The 17,277-nt window shown below is 53.9% G+C and overlaps 1 protein-coding gene across 1 annotated transcript in view; it reads left to right on the forward strand.

Annotated features, from left to right (window-relative positions):
• LOC133357582 (unconventional myosin-XVI-like) overlaps nt 1-17,277 on the forward strand; it is a 118,797-nt gene that overhangs the window by 23,512 nt on the left and 78,008 nt on the right. Inside the window, exons 3-12 of the mRNA XM_061575576.1 lie at nt 2,184-2,254; nt 3,044-3,187; nt 3,751-3,859; nt 5,148-5,275; nt 6,808-6,933; nt 9,948-10,023; nt 10,273-10,462; nt 12,365-12,545; nt 13,687-13,797; nt 15,122-15,187. Coding sequence (XP_061431560.1) covers nt 2,184-2,254; nt 3,044-3,187; nt 3,751-3,859; nt 5,148-5,275; nt 6,808-6,933; nt 9,948-10,023; nt 10,273-10,462; nt 12,365-12,545; nt 13,687-13,797; nt 15,122-15,187 — 1,202 coding nt within the window. The remainder of the gene's footprint in view (nt 1-2,183; nt 2,255-3,043; nt 3,188-3,750; nt 3,860-5,147; nt 5,276-6,807; nt 6,934-9,947; nt 10,024-10,272; nt 10,463-12,364; nt 12,546-13,686; nt 13,798-15,121; nt 15,188-17,277) is intronic.

Below are 17,277 nucleotides of genomic sequence, written 5' to 3' on the forward strand. Positions count from 1 at the left end.
GCCATGCTGCTGATGATGAATGTGATGCTGCTGATGATGAATGTGATGCTGCTGATGATGAATGTGTTGCTGCTGATGATGAATTTGATGCTGCTGATGATGAATGTGATGCTGCTGATGATGAATGTGATGCTGCTGATGATTAATGTGATGCTGCTGATGATGAATGTGATGCTGCTGATGATGAATGTGATGCTGCTGATGATGAATGTGATGCTGCTGATGATGAATGCGATGCTGCTGATGATGAATGTGATGCTGCTGATGATTAATGTGATGCTGCTGATGATGAATGCCATGCTGCTGATGATGAATGTGATGCTGCTGATGGTGAAAGCGATGCTGCTGATGATTAATGTGATGCTGCTGATGATTAATGTGATGCTGCTGATGATTAATGTGATGCTGCTGATGATTAATGTGATGCTGCTGATGATTAATGTGATGCTGCTGATGATGAATGTGAAGCTGCTGATGGTGAAAGCGATGCTGCTGATGATGAATGTGATGCTGCTGATGATGAATGCCATGCTGCTGATGATGAATGTGATGCTGCTGATGATGAATGTGATGCTGCTGACGATGAATGTGTTTTCTGCTGATGATGAATGTGATGCTGCTGATGATGAATGTGAAGCTGCTGATGGTGAAAGCGATGCTGCTGATGATGAATGTGATGCTGCTGATGATGAATGCCATGCTGCTGATGATGAATGTGATGCTGCTGATGATGAATGTGATGCTGCTGACGATGAATGTGTTGCTGCTGATGATGAATGTGATGCTGCTGATGATGAATGTGATGCTGCTGATGATGAATGTGATGCTGCTGATGATGAATGTGATGCTGCTGATGATGAATGCCATGCTGCTGATGATGAATGTGATGCTGCTGATGATGAATGTGATGCTGCTGTCGATGAATGTGTTGCTGCTGATGATGAATGTGATGCTGCTGATGATGAATGTGATGCTGCTGATGATGAATGTGATGCTGCTGATGATTAATGTGAAGCTGCTGATGATTAATGTGATGCTGCTGATGATGAATGTGATGCTGCTGATGATGAAAGTAATGCTGCTGATGATGAAAGCGATGCTGCTGATGATGAATGTGATGCTGCTGATGATGAATGTGATGCTGCTGATGATGAATGTGATGCTGCTGCTGATGAATGTGATGCTGCTGTTGATTAATGTGATGCTGCTGATGATTAATGTGATGCTGCTGATGATTAATGTGATGCTGCTGATGATGAATGTGATGCTGCTGATGATGAAAGTAATGCTGCTGATGATGAAAGCGATGCTGCTGATGATGAATGTGATGCTGCTGATGATGAATGCGATGCTGCTGATGATGAATGTGATGCTGCTGATGATGAATGCGATGCTGCTGATGATGAATGTGATGCTGCTGATGATTAATATGATGCTGCTGATGATGAATGTGATGCTGCTGATGATTAATGTGAAGCTGCTGATGATTAATGTGATGCTGCCGATGATGAATGTGATGCTGCTGATGATGAAAGTAATGCTGCTGATGATGAAAGCGATGCTGCTGATGATGAATGTGATGCTGCTGATGATGAATGTGATGCTGCTGATGATGAATGTGATGCTGCTGATGATGAATGTGATGCTGCTGCTGATGAATGTGATGCTGCTGTTGATTAATGTGATGCTGCTGATGATTAATGTGATGCTGCTGATGATTAATGTGATGCTGCTGATGATGAATGTGATGCTGCTGATGATGAAAGTAATGCTGCTGATGATGAAAGCGATGCTGCTGATGATGAATGTGATGCTGCTGATGATGAATGCGATGCTGCTGATGATGAATGTGATGCTGCTGATGATGAATGCGATGCTGCTGATGATGAATGTGATGCTGCTGATGATTAATATGATGCTGCTGATGATGAATGTGATGCTGCTGATGGTGAAAGCGATGCTGCTGATGATGAATGTGATGCTGCTGATGATGAATGTGATGCTGCTGATGATTAATGTGATGCTACTGATGATGAAAGTGATGCTGCTGATGATGAAAGCGATGCTGCTGATGATGAAAGTGATGCTGCTGATGATGAAAGCGATGCTGCTGCTGATGAATACGATGCTGCATGAATGTGATTCTGCTGATGATGATGAAGATGCTTGTCTCTGTGTCTCAGTGTTTGCTCTGCTGGACCAAGGGCTGGACCCGAATGAGACGAGTCCCGTGGGAGACTCCTTCCTGCACCAGGTATAAGAGCCAGGGTCTTTATTTAGTCAACAGGAGGAGGAATCCGATGATCTATGAAGCTCTTCTTCACAGATGTCCCGTAAAGGCACGGGAGCAGCGAGTTCTGACAACAACAGCAGCAGGCAGCAGCAGCAGTTTTCCTACTAAGTGGAACTAACAACACAGAGGTGACGCTGCTGGTATCGGTGGTGCTGGGGAGTGATCGTGTAACAGCGCTACGAATCCAGCCACCCGAATTCGATTGCCACTCATTGCCAAAGCCGGTAACGATTTTCTTAACCGGTCCCGGGCCTCACCTAGGTCGACTCAGCCTCAAACGAGTACCTGGTTGCGGTGTGTAAACATCGCCACTAGGGAGACAAAGCGCGTGGTGCTGGCCTCCCATCCACTTCGTGTGTCACCGTGCCAGCCTCCATAGGCACCGCTCGCTAACAGCTCTTGCCCCAACAGTATGTTAAAGGCTACACGGCAGGGGATCTTCGTCTGTTGTATGTGTAGGTGTGTCCCATGACCTCCTACCAGCGGGCATTCCACCCTCCACGTGGCCTCATAACGCACCTAGCCTGGCACCGGCGTCGTGGTTATGTCACCGACACTTAGTGGCGAATGGCGGTCGTCGTTATTGTTGTGACCGCTCGGGAGACAAAGGCGGCCGGGCGTGGCGCCGGCCACTCCTTCGCACAGCACACTGCCGGCTTTCACAGGCTCTGCTACCCGCTACTCACGGCGCTCGCCCCGGCAGTCTGGTTAGCTGCACGGCGTGGGGGTCTTGGTCTCTGCGGTGCGCAGGCGGCGCGCCACGGGAACGAGGTGGCGGCGCTAGCGCTGCTGGGGAGGGGGGCGCGCGTGGAGGAGCGCGACGGCGACGCGTGGACGCCGCTCCACGCGGCTGGCGCCGGGGACCAGCCCCACCTCGTCGGCCTCCTCCTGCACGTACGAGCCGACGGCGGGACCACGGCGGTGACCCTGACCCCGTGGCTATGGCGATGACCCCTTGACCATGACCCCTAGACCACGACCCCAAGACCCTGACCCCTTGACCACGACCCCTTGACCACGACTCGTTGACCACGACCCCTTGACCACGACCCCTTGACCACGACCCCTTGACCACGACCCCTTGACCACGACCCCTAGACCATGACCCCTAGACCACGACCCCTAGACCCTGACCCCTTGACCACGATGACGACCACAACGGTCACTGATGCTTACCGACTTTGGTAATGGTGGTTACAGTCGTAATGGTGATGATGACGATGAAGATGACGATGAAACTGGAGATGATGACAATAGTTGACGATGATGACGATGATGATGACGACGATGATGGTGGCGATGATGGTGGTGATGATGGTGACGATGATGGTGATGATAATGATCACCACAACAACCACAAGGATGACGATGCTGATACTGTAGCTGATGATGATGTTCATTATGCTACTGCTCATTCTCGGGCTGCTGCCGGTGCTGGTGCTGCTCGTGATGTGCAGGCTGGGGCGGACCTCCTGGCCACCGACTGCGACGGGCGACTGGCGTGCGACCACACTCCACGTGGCTCCGAGAGCGACACCATCGTGCGAGCGTGGCAGAGCCACAGTGGTGGGGGTGCCCCTCCCCTCCACCCCCTCGCCCCACCTTCCCACCCACACCCTCCCACTCATTCACCCACTCACCTAAACACTCGCTTACACACTCACTCATCCACACACTCATTCACACACTCACCCACACACTCACCCACACACTCACACACTCATTCACCCACTCACGCACTCACTCACCCACCCACTCACTCGCTCACCCACTCACCCACACACTCGCTTACACACTCACTCACCCACATACTCACTCACCCACTCACTCACCCACTCACTCACCCACTCACTCACCCACACACTCACCCACTCACTCACCCACACACTCACCCACTCACGCACTCATCCACGCACTCATCCACGCACTCATCCACACACTCACTCACCGACACACTCGCCCACACACTCACTCACCGACACACTCGCCCACACCCTCACCCACTCACAAACACCTTCACCCACACACTCAACCATTCACCAACACTATCACCCACTCACCCACTCACCCACACACTCACCCACTCACCCACTCACCCACACACTCACCCTACATTTACCTTTCTGCTTATTCTCTCACATCACTCCCACCGTGGCATTCCCTCTTCTCTCTTCCCACCGTCGTTGCCCTCCTTAATGCTGTGACAACGACGAGCGACGGAGACCCACACAACTCTCCCATCCCATTACAACCTGGACGAGAGTGCCGTTTGTCGCTGGCCGCTGGGCATTGTTGGGGCGTGGTGGGGTGGGGGTGTGGGGAGAGGTGGGGGTGTGGAGGTTTGGGGTGGGGTGGGGGTGTGGGGAGGGGTGGGGGTGTGGGGAGGGGTGGGGGTGTGGTGGTGGGGGTTTGGAGTGGGGTGGGGGTGTGGGGTGCGGTGGGGGTGTGGGGGTGGGGGTGTGGGGTGAGGGTGTGGGGTGGGCATATGGGGTGGGGGGAGTGGGGTGGGCACGCGGGGCGATGTCGAGATGAGAGAGGTGTGGGAGGCGAGCGGAGACAGCACCCGGCCTGACCCCCCCAGCCTCCCCCTCTGCCCCCACCCCACCCCGCCCCCCCAAGCCCCCACCTCCCGCCCGGGCGAACGGTGAGGGCTCGGCTCCTGTGAGCCGTGGCCGTGATGAGAATCTGAATGTGCGGTGTCAGAGACTGAGGAGGATGAGGGGTGAGGAGGAGGTGGTGCTGGGATGGTGGTTGCCATTCATTTATTTGAACACAGAATGGTTGTGCACCCGCCCGCCCGCCTACCCCCACCCCTCTCCCCCCCTCCCCCTCCGCCCCCTTGCCCCCCTCTCAGGGCTGGCAGAGTTGGCGCTGGAGGAGGCTCGTGGGCGCCGTGACGCCGCCACCCTGGCGGGCGCGCGGCTCCTCGTGTCAGAGGGCGCACACAGGGTGGACCAGCAGGACGAGCGCGGGGTCACCGCGGTGAGCGCATGCGCGGACTAAGGTGCCCCGGGTAGCCCACACGTGCTCCTGGGGAAAGTGTTGTCGAGGCTGTGGAGGTGGAGGGGTGGTGGTGATGGTGCGTGGTGGGAGTGGTGGTGGTGGAGGTTGTGGTGATTTTGTGTCGGTTGCTGTCTGATGGTGTTCACTCACCCGCTCATCTACACACCCACACACCCGCTCACCCACACAATCACTCACACACTCACCCACACAATCACTCACACACTCACCCGCTCACCCACACACCCACACACCCACTCACCCACATACACACTCTCCCACACACCCACTCACACACACAATCACTCACCCACACACCCACTCACCCACTCACACACTCACAATCACTCACCCACACACCCACTCACACACTCACCGACTCACCCATACAACCATGCACACTCACCCATACACCCATACACCCACTCACCCACTTACCCACACACCCATTCACCCATACACCCACTCACCCACACACCCATTCACCCATACACCTACTCACCCACTCACCCACACACCCACTCACCCACACACCCACTCACCCACACACCCACACACCCACTCACCCACATACACACTCTCCCAAACACCCACTCACACACACAATCACTAACCCACACACCCACTCACCCACTCACACACTCACCCACTCACCCACTCACACACTCACACACTCACCCACACACTCACACACACACAATCACTCACCCACACACCCACTCACACACTCACCGACTCACCCATACAACCATGCATACTCACCCATACACCCACTCACCCACTCACCCACACACCCATTCACCCACACACCCACTCACCCACACACCCACTCACCCACTCACCCACACACCCACTCACACACCCACCGACTCACCCATACAACCATGGACACACTCACCCACACACCCACTCACCCACACACCCACTCACCCACACACCCACTCACCCACACATCACTCACCCACTCACCCACACACCCACTCACACACCCACTCACACACCCACCGACTCACCCATACAACCATGGACACACTCACCCACACACCTACTCACCCATACACCCACTCACCCACTCACCCATTCACCCATACACCCACTCACTCACTCACCCATACACCCACTCACCCACACACCCATTCACCCACACACCCGCTTGCCCACACAACCACGCACACACTCACCCGCACAACCACGCATGCACTCAAACACACAACCGCACACACTCTTACCCACACACCCACTCGTCCACTCGCCCACTCATCCACACACCCACCCATCCACACACCCACGCAACCACGCACACACTCACCCACACGCATACTCACCTCACACAACCACTCACACTCACCGACTCACCCATACAACCACGCACACACTCACCCACACACTCAACCACACACCCGCCACCCACACAACCGCTCACCTACACAACCACGCGCACACTCACTCACGCGCTCGCCTACCCACATCCATCCATCCACCCACCCACACCACCCCACCCACACCCACAGCTGCACACCGCCTGTGTGTTTGGCTGTGTGCCGGCGGTGCGGCTGCTGCTGGAGGCCGGCGCCGACCCGGACCGCCCGGACAGCACTGCCTGGGGGCCCCTGCACTTAGCAGCCAAATACGGACAGGTGAGAGGTCACACCCCTTGGCTCTCTGTCTGTCTGTGTACTTGTCTTCCTGTATTCCTGGCTCACTGTTTCCCTGGCTTCCTCTCTATCTGTCTCCCGGCCTGTCTGACCCTCTGTGTCCCTGTCTCTGTCTCTCTGTGTCCCTGTCTCCCTGCCTCCCTGACTGTCTGTGTCCTTGTCTCACTGTCTCCCTGTGTCCTTCTCTCCCTGTATGTCTGTCTCCATGTCTCTCTGTGTCCCTGTGTCCTCGTCTCTCTGTGTCTCTGTCTCTCTGTCTGTCTGTCTCGTTGTGTACCTCTGTGTGTATGTCCATGTGTGTGCATCTCTATCTGTGTGTGTTTCTCTGTGTGTGTGTGTGTGTATCGCTGTGTGTGTCCATGTGTGTGTGTAGCTCTATGTGTGTGTATATATATATATGTTTGTGTATCTCTATGTATGTGTAATCTATATGTATGTGTGTATCTTTCTATATGATAGGTGCTCGCTAACAGTACTTCGCCCCTACAGTCTGTTAAGGCTATACGGGGGATATTTGTTATTTGTCTTTGTTTGAATCTCTGTGTGTGTGTATCTCAATGTGTGTATCTATCCTGTTACTGAACCCCAGGGACAGGTTTGCAGGGCATTTTGTGTGGTCTTGGGGGAGGGGAATTCCCTCAGCCCAGACAACATCATTGGGCACGGTGGGGACGACCCTGCTAGGGCTGCAGTGCCTCAAATATTGGCAGAAGTAGCCGCCCCTTCTGATTGGTTGGCTGAGGTGCTGTCTGTGGAGGAAGTGCAAGGGGTGATCCGAAGTCTGAGACCAGGATAAGCGCCGGGCAGAGACGACCTCCCAAGCGAAATGCTGAGGGAGGGTGGCGTTTGTGAACAGACTGCCCTACATGACATCATAATAACAGTCTGAACCACTGGATGGGTTCCGCAGGATTGGAAGGATGCCCTGGTGGTCCCCCTCTTTAAGAAGGGGGACCACAAAGACTGTAACAACTACAGGGGCATCTCACTCCTCAGTGTGCCGGGAAAGGTCCTGGCAAGGATTATTCAACATCGCCTTGCCAGGCACGCTGAGGAGAGGTTTGCGGAGCCCCAATGTGGTTTCAGGAAAGGGTGGTCCTGCACAGATGCCATATGTTCTGTCCATCTGTTACAGCAGAGGTGTAGGGAATTCCAACAAGACCTACATCTCTACTTTATTGACCTGGTCAAAGCCTATGATACCATCAATAGACCTGGACTCTGGATTGTTCTTCGTGCTTTTGGAGTCCCTGACTCTCTGCTCACGATCATTAAGGACTTTTATGATGGTGAGCAGGCCTGGATAAAACTACGTGGCCTTGAGTCAGAGCCATTCCCTGTTCACCTTGGGGTGCGACAGGTATGTCCTCTGGCTCCCACATTATTTAACATCTATTTCGACCATGTAGTTCGTGAAGCCTTCAATGGCTGTAACGGAGGAATTTCCATCTGGTACAGATACAGTGGGGGGTTGATCAATGCCCGGGTGTGGTCAAGGGTGGCTCCCTATTGCTCAACCATGTTACGTATGCCGATGAAATGGTAATTGCTGCTCATTCAGAGGAGGAGTTGGAGGCGCTGCTGCTGAATCTGGAGCATGCCACTAAGAGGTGGGGCCTTACCATCTGCCCCACCAAAACTAAGCACCTGCCTGGCTATTTTATACCATCAGAAACTCCACCCCCACAACTAGTGATAGGGCAGTTGTGAAGAGAGTGGAGAGCTTCCCATACCTGGGCAGTCTGCTCATGAGTGGCTCCGGTTTGACAGCAGAGGTCTCTGAATCAGTCGAGCGGCATTATATTTTTATCGGTTGCCTAAGCTACCTGGTCTGTGGCTCCACACGAAGCTTCAGATCTTCTCGGCCACAGTCATGCCCTCCCTTCTCTACGCTTGCGAAACGTGGACCCCCCTAATGGAACATCTTTGCCGGATAGAAACATTTAGGCTGGTCTGCCTACGATCTATTCTGGGTTTAACCAGGCTATATTGTGTGAGGAGCTCACAAATCCATGAGAGATCTGGAAAAAGTCCCATCGGTGAGCTATTCCGGCAGGCAAGGCTATGTTTGCTGGGTCATGTAGCCCGCATGCCCAGCCACCGCATGCCTAAACACATTTTTTTGGCCGAAATAGAGGGGGCTAAACAGGCATGGCACAGGCTAGAAAAGAATTGGAGTGATGTGGTACAGGAAGATGTGGAGATGAGTGGACTTGCCGATGACTGGTACCAGCGGTGTCAAGATTGGCCTCTGTGGAGGAAGCTCGTGAAGGAAGCTACTGGGCAGTTGGAGGCAGTCGCCCTCCAACAACAATGGAGAGCGGAGGAGCGACGCTCACAACAACGAGCGGAGCGCCGGGTGGATAAAGCACAGCAAGTTGGCACAGTAGGGGGTACAGGTGTTGCATCAGCCAGTCATCTCAGTCAGTCAACCCGTGGCACCTGGGTCTGCCCCGTGACCTACTGCTAGGGGGCGTTCGACACTTCACTTAGCCTCAACGTGCACATAGCCTGGCACAAGCGCCGTGGTGATGTCACCGCCACTTAGTGGTGAATGTCGGTTGTTGTTGTGTATCTGTGTGTTTGTGTATTAGTGTGTGAGTAGCGGTTAACACGCTGTGCTATGAACCTGGCATCCCGGGTTCGATTTCCGCTCACGGCCAACACCAGTGACGATTATTTGAACCGGTCCTGTACCTCCGCTAGGTTGACTCAGCCTCAAATGAGTACCTGGTGCGATGTGTAAACATCGCAAAAAGGGAGACAAAGACGGCCGGGCGTGGTGTTGGCCACCTAACCCCTCGTGTGCCCTGCCAGCCTTCATAGGTGCTCGCTAACAGCACTTGCCCCTACAGTCTGTTACAGGCTATATGGGGGTTCTTTGTATTTTCTGTATCTGTGTGTGTTTGTATCTGTGTATTTGTGTGTGTATCTGTGTGTGTATCTGTATGTGTGTGTGTATCTTTGTGTGCATCTGCGTGTGTGTATCTGTGTAGGCCAGGGTGGTGCGGTTACTGCTGAGGCACGGAGCCGACCCCACAGCTCTCAACTGCAACCAAAATCAGCCAGCCGGTCAGTGAGCCAGGGTTCAGTGGGTCCAGGAGTCCTTGAGTCAGGGGTCAGTGGGTCCAGGGGCAGTGAGTCAGGGGTCAGTGGGTCCGGGGGTCAGTGAGTCAGGGGTTAGTGAATCCAGGGGTCAATGAGTCAATGGAGCCGCCCTCCCTCATTGCGGGGCAAGCGATCTGTCAATAGCGGTTGACGACGGTTGACGGCTGTTGTTGTTTGTTCGTTCGTTTGTTTGTTCGCCGTGTCGCTTTCAAGAGGTGGCGTCGTCGGACTTCGTCCGTGAGATGCTGGTGCAAGGCCAGGAGGAGTGGCAGGAGAGGGGGGGGCGGCCACGGGGGGCCGCGGTGGGTGGCACAGGGGTGGGGGAGGAGGAGCAGGAGGGGGGGGAGCAGGAGGGGGCGTACGAAGAGATCCTACACGACGACTTCGTGCCAGCGAAGCGCCGGTAAGAGCCATCACGGCCACAGACCCGACAACCGCAACCACGGTCATGCGCAACCACAACTGCTATTTAGTCTCGTCTGTACCGTGTTCTACCACCACTGCTGGTTACAACAACACATCCGGCCAACCTCCTGTGCAACCGCCCACCCAGTCACCTGGCGCAGCCACCTAATCACTCAACCATCCACCCACCCACTCGCTCACCGAACCACCCACTCACGCAACCATCCACTCAACCACCCACCAATTCAGCCAACTACCTGCCCCAACCACCCAACCACAACCACCCACTGACTTAACCGTGCACCCAACCGCCCACTCGCTCACGCATCAGTCACCGCTGGTCGCTCTGCAACAACAGTCGCCATATGCCACTAAGTGATGGTGACATCACCACGTCACTTGTGTCAGGCTAGGTGCACCTTGAGGCCACGTGAAGTGTCGAAGGCTCGCTGGCAGGAGGTCATGGGACATATACAGGTGCCAGGGGTTGATTGAGACCACTGGAAGATGCACCAAATATTTCCCCCCACTGTGCCAACTTGCTGAGATTTATCTCTTGGTGCTCTGCTCATTGTTGGGAGCGTCGCTCCTCTGCCCTCCACTGTTATTGAATCCCCTACACAGAGGCCGATCTTCACACTGCCCGTAGGAGTCATGGACAAGTCCACTCAGCTCCACATCGTCCTGTACCGCATCAGTTCCATCTCTTCTCTACCCTGTACCATGCCGTGTAGCACCCTTCATCCAGCCAAGCAGACACACGAACAAAGACAAAGATCCCCTGTATAGCCTTAACAGACTTTTGGGGGAAGTGCTGTTAGCGAGCACCCATGAAGGCCGACATGGTACACGAGGGGGTGGGTTGCCAATACCACGCCCGACCGCCTTTGTCTCCCCAGTAGCGATGTTTAAACACTGCACCAGGTACTCATTTGAGGCTGAGTCGACCTAAGAGAGGCCAAATAATCGTCAATGGTGTTGGCCGTGAGCGGGAATAGAACTCGGGTCGCCAAATTCATAGCGCAACGCGCTAACCACTACACTACCGCTCCCCACATACCAATACTACACACATTGACGCACACATACACACGCACACGCACACATACACACGCACACATGCACGCACATCTGTGTAGCCAAGGGTCCCCGCGGCCATGATTTTAAATGATGAGCGAGAGTGAGTGAGTGAGAGCATTACCCTCACGGTCCCACGCAGCCATCGAGTTGCCCAGGGTCAAGCGACTTCTCCCCCCTCCTCTCCCTCCCTTCCTCCTCCCCCACTCCTCCTCTTCCCTGTTCCTTTGTGTGCGTGTCGGTGTGTGTCTTCGTGTGTCAGTGCGTTTCTTTGTCTTTGTGGGGTACGGTAGTGTAGCGGTTATTGCGCTGCACTACGAACCCGGTGATCCGGGTTCGATATCCGATATCCATTAACGAGTATTTAATCCTGGTCGTGGGCCTGCCCTAGGTCGATTCAGCCTCAAATGAGTACCTGGTATGGTGTGTAAACATCGCCACTGGGGAGACAAAGGTGGCGAGGCGTGGTGCTGGCCACCGACCCCCTCGTGTACCGTTCCGGCCATTATAGGTGCTATTCGCTAACAGCACTTGCCACGACAGTCTGTTAAGGCTACACGGGGGATCTTTGTCTTTGTGGGTCTATGTGTGTGTGTATCTGTGTGTGTCTGTGTGTGTGTGTATATATGTGTGTGTCTGTGGGGAGCAGTGGCATAGTGGTTCGCATGCTGTGGTACAGGCCCCGGCCATGTCCTGCGCTCTTATTTCTCTTCACCCTGAAGAAGATTTATTGCCTGAATCATCACATGTGGTCGCCTGTAATATTTGAGTGAGAGCTTGTCGTGCCGGTGCTCACCGCTCCGGTGCTCCCCGTGCCTCGCAGGGACCCGTGGGGGCCCTCCCCGAGCCGGCGTGACGCCTGGAGGGAGCGCCGGGCCATGTTCGGTGAGGGCCCAGGGCGCTCCGAGCCGGCGACGGTGGTGACGGCGGCGACGACGGCGCCGGAGGAGGCCGGAGAGGGCGGAGAGGCAGCCACCTGCAACGGAAACTTCACCCTGAGACAGGCGAGCTCCCCAAGCGAGATGTTAACTCCTTCGCCTGGTATACAGGAGGTCGTGGGCTCGATCCCGACCCTGACGCCTGCTGTATATTTGGAGTTTGCGTGTGTCTCTCTCCCTGTGGTCTCGTGGATTCGTCTCCGGGTTCTCCCGGTTTTCCCTCCACATCAACGTCACGCGTTTAGAATATTTGGCTGCTTTCAATGTTCAAGTGATGATGATGAGCCACTTCGTTGAGCTCTATAGCTCAGTGGACCTGAACTTGTAAAATATAAATTGTTTATTTTGACTCTTTGGTTCTTTCAGTAAAGTGACGTAGAAAGAAAATACATTCAATAATAGAATACGCCGTTTCGATTGCAACACAAGCAGTCGTTATCAGGTAGAACTACATTTGAGAGAGAGACAAACCACAGACACGGAGACACACAGACAGACACACAAGCAGAGAGAGACACACAACATAGACACACAGCTCTCTGTGTGTGGGGGGGGGGGCGTGACTCAGCATCCCAGCTGTAGATGAAGCTGTGATAGCCAATCAGCTGATCCCGCAGCAGCAGCAGGGCCAGGAATGAGGGGGCGCTCTTTAGCGGTGACGGGCGTGGAGGATGGGAGGAGGGGAACCTGGCAGGCCCCGCGTGCTGCGGGGACACAAATCTGGAGGGTGGGGGTGGGGTGGGGGGGCTTCGTGCAGCTGCCCCCTCGAGTTCAGTTAGGGGGCAGCCAGTGGGGGGCAGGGGGGTGGTGGGGGGGGGGAAATCGATTTCTCGCGTGATGCACGTTTGTGACATGCGTGTGACATGTTTGCAACACGTGTGACTTACACGTGTGGGCCACGTGTGTGACCGGCGCATGTGGCCGATGCCTGTGTGACCGACGTGTGTGTGACAGGTGTGTGACACGTGTGTAACGCGTTTGTGACTGACGCGTGTGTGACCGGTGTATGATTGACGTGTGTGTGACATGTGTGTGTCGTGTGTGTGTCACGTGTGTGTGACCAACGCGTGCATGATGCGTGTGTGGTATGTGTGTGACACGTGTGTGACGCGTATGTGACCGACGCGATTGTGTGACCGACGTGTGTATGTTACGCATGTGTGACGCGTGTGTGACAGATGCGTGTGTGATGTGCGTGTGTGTGTAGGTGCGTCTGACGCCCCCGTCCCCCAGCGACGACGTGGCGACGCTGGAGGAGCTCACGGAGAGGAGCCTCCTATACGAGCTGGAGAAGAGATTCCAGCGGCAGCAGCTCTACGTGAGTCAGCAGCCAGAGGGAGAGCGGGGGAGAGAGTGTGTGAGTGTCTGGGTGATTGTATGAGTGGGAGATTGAGTGAATGTGTAAGTGAGCGGGTGAGTGTTAGTGTGCGTGTAGTGACTGACTCAGAGACACTAAGAGTAGGAGGCACTCTGTTTATTAACATGCCCTGACAGCAACACTTAGCAACTACGGTTCCCAGTCAGGACAGCTGGTAGACTGCCTGACTGGCAACGCCAAGATGGTGAAGACGGGGACGACAGTGAAGACTCCAGCAGCACGACGTGGATCCCACTCCAAACGACAGCACCGAGGTCCCCTCCCTGGGCCCCTCTTATACTGTCACGTGGCCTGGCTCCGCCCCCGGCCACGCCCCCTTCTGGAACCTACTCGCGGGTTCTCGACGTGCCCCTTCCGTGACGTTTCCCCTAGATCCCTCTCTGCTCTATCACGTGGCCTGCTGTCAGTCAGGGCTGCTGTAAGCAACAGGTCCCCTTCCCTTCCAGCAGCCAGTGCTATGCTGCTACGTGACCAATTCTATGTCACTACATGTGTGTCAGTGAGAGGCTGAGTCAGGCGTGGTGCTGGTCACCCACTCCCTCCGGTACTCAATTAATGCTGAGTCGACCTAGGGGAGGCCCAGGAACGGATCAGATATTTGCCACCGATGCTCGCAATGAGCAGAAACCTCGCCTGGGTTGCTGCGATGGTAGCTGAGTGCGCAAACCACTGCTCTACCACTCCCGTACACACACACATGTACAATGACAAATATCTCCTGTATATCCTTAAAAGACTGTTTGGGTAAGTGCTGTTAGTTAGTATGCCGACCTCCCCCGTGACGACCCCGCGACCTCCCCCGTGACAACCCCAAAACCTCCCCTGTGACGGCCCTATGACCTCCCATGTGACAACCCCATAACCTCTCTCATGATGGCCCCGCGACCTCTCCCATGCCGGCCCCGCGACCTCCCCCTTGATGACCCCGTGACCTCCCCCGTGATGACCCCGTGACCTCCCCTGTGATGACCCCGTGACCTCCCCCATGACGGCCCCATGACCTCCCCCATGACGGCCCCATGACTTCCCCCGTGACGACCCCGTGACCTCCCCCGTGACGACCCCGCGACCTCTCCCGTGATGACCCCGTGACCTCCCCCGTGATGACCCCGTGACCTCCCCCGTGACGGCCCCATGACCTCCCCCATGACGACCCCGCGACCTCCCCTGTGATGGCCCCACGACCTCCCCCGTGACCTCCCCCGTGACCTCCCCCGTGATGACCCCGTGCCTGCTTGACAATGTTGCTTTGCGCCATTCCCAGACATACATCGGAGACATCCTGCTGGTGCTCAACCCCTTCCGGGAGATGTCCATCTACTCCAAGATGGTGCGTGCCTCCACCTTCACCATCACGACACCTCCATTACCGCCACCATCACCATCACCACCACCTCCATTACTGCCACCACCACATTCACCATCACCACGACCTCCATCACCACCACCACCACCTTCACCACCATCACTATCACCATTACGACCACTACCACCATCACCACCACCTTCACCATCACCACCACCTTTGCCATCATCACCACCTCCATCACCACCACCTCCATCACCACCACCACCACCTTCACCACCACTATCACCATCACCATCACTACCACCATCACCACCACCTTCACCATCACCACCACCTTCACCATCACCACCACCTCCATCACCACCACCTTTGCCATCATCACTATCACCACCACTTTCACCAGCACTATCACCAGCACCACCATTACCAGCACCACCATCGCCACCAATCACCACCATCACCACCAATCACCACCATCACTACCACCATCAACGTCATCCACAGCGCACAACTCCCAGTCCGTATCTCATCTTGCCCCCCAATCCCCTTCACTGTGGTTATGAGATGTTAACTCTCTCGCCTGATGTACAGGAGGTCGTGGGTTCGATCCCGACCCTGACTCCTGCTGTATATTTTGAGTTTGCGTGTCTCTCTCCCCTTGGTCGCGCGGATTTGTCTCCAGGTCCTCTGGTTTTTCCCTCCATGTTTCGAATCAATGGCACACATTTCGAGTATTTGGCTGCTATATGTTTCCACGTGATGATGATAAGCCACTTCGTTGAGCTATAATTTGTAATAGCCAGGTCGCTTCTTAATTATGACAAATAATCAGTGCCGGCTCCTGCAAAATCTCTCAGGGGGGGCAAATGTTTGGATGATTGATAAGGATAAGGTCCACCCATGCAATGGATAAATTAACAGCTTAAGCATGTAAAGGCAACTTCACTACTTTAATATTAATGAAAAATAAAGTGACTCTTACAATACATCTCCTTGTTTGTTTCTATACTCACTATTATTACACTGCTTACAGCACATTACTCGCTTAATACACTGCTTACTTATACTGAAATTTTGCTCTTCTCTCTTTCAAAGTAGCAAAGTGACCAATTACTCTCTCATTGAAAGCAGGCATGTTCCTGACTAGTTCCCTCTCCATGGAAAGCATAGCCAGTGCATTCAGACGTTCCTGTCCCATTACATTTCTCAGGAATGTCTTGATTCTCTTTAAGGTTGAGAAACACCTCTCAGCTTCAGCAGTTGTCATGGGAGTGGTTATGAGGATGTTCAACAGAGCAACAGTCTCTGAAAAAGTATCCTGGAGGTTGTACTTCAGCAAAACCTGGTACAGCGCCAGTGCACCACAGCAGTCCTTGAATTCTGGACTCTCATAAATGAGAAACAGTTCAGTCTTCAGCTTCGCCTTATTTAACATAGGGTATGCCCTGACAGTGATGTTCAGAGCCTCAACAGGGAATGTATGGCCATGCTGTTGAAACATCTCTCCTTGTAGCAGCGTGGCACTTACAAGGTGGTCGGTAAAGGAGAACCTTTCTTTGGTGTGGACCAAGATTGTGTCGCAGACCTGACAAAATAAATACAATTATTTTAGTTATAAAATAAATGATTTATTATAATATAAATATGGAGATACAAGGTTTCCATCCCGACAGCAACAATGTATCAGGCAGAATCCATATTTTATATCTCCATATTTTTTCAAAAATTAATGCTATAGGTCACCCTTTACATCTGTCAATGTGTTTTACAAATATTTAACCAATGATAAGCATTAAAAGAGCTTGGAAATTATTTTGGGGAAAAAACAGGTTTTCTTTCGTTTCCTGAAAAGTAACAGTTTTGGACATACAAGGCTTCCGTCCGACAGTGATGTTTGTTCCCACCAATCGCTGCACAAGTTAAGGATACGTATGATGACGTAAGCACGTTAGTGCGAGCCCTCCCGGAACCCATAGAGAATGCATTGCAGTGCCTGCAGTTCGAAAAAAAAAACATCTTTGAATGTAAGTCTATGGGAACACTCTGGGCGATTCTCAGCCAGAGTGAAATCGCCCAAAAAGAGGCGGTACTCCACAGAACGTGACATGCGC

This window comes from Lethenteron reissneri, chromosome 58 (assembly GCF_015708825.2).
Source record: "Lethenteron reissneri isolate LAM-NWPU_2019-01 chromosome 58, ASM1570882v1, whole genome shotgun sequence".
In the NCBI taxonomy this organism is placed as follows: Eukaryota; Metazoa; Chordata; class Hyperoartia; order Petromyzontiformes; family Petromyzontidae; genus Lethenteron; species Lethenteron reissneri.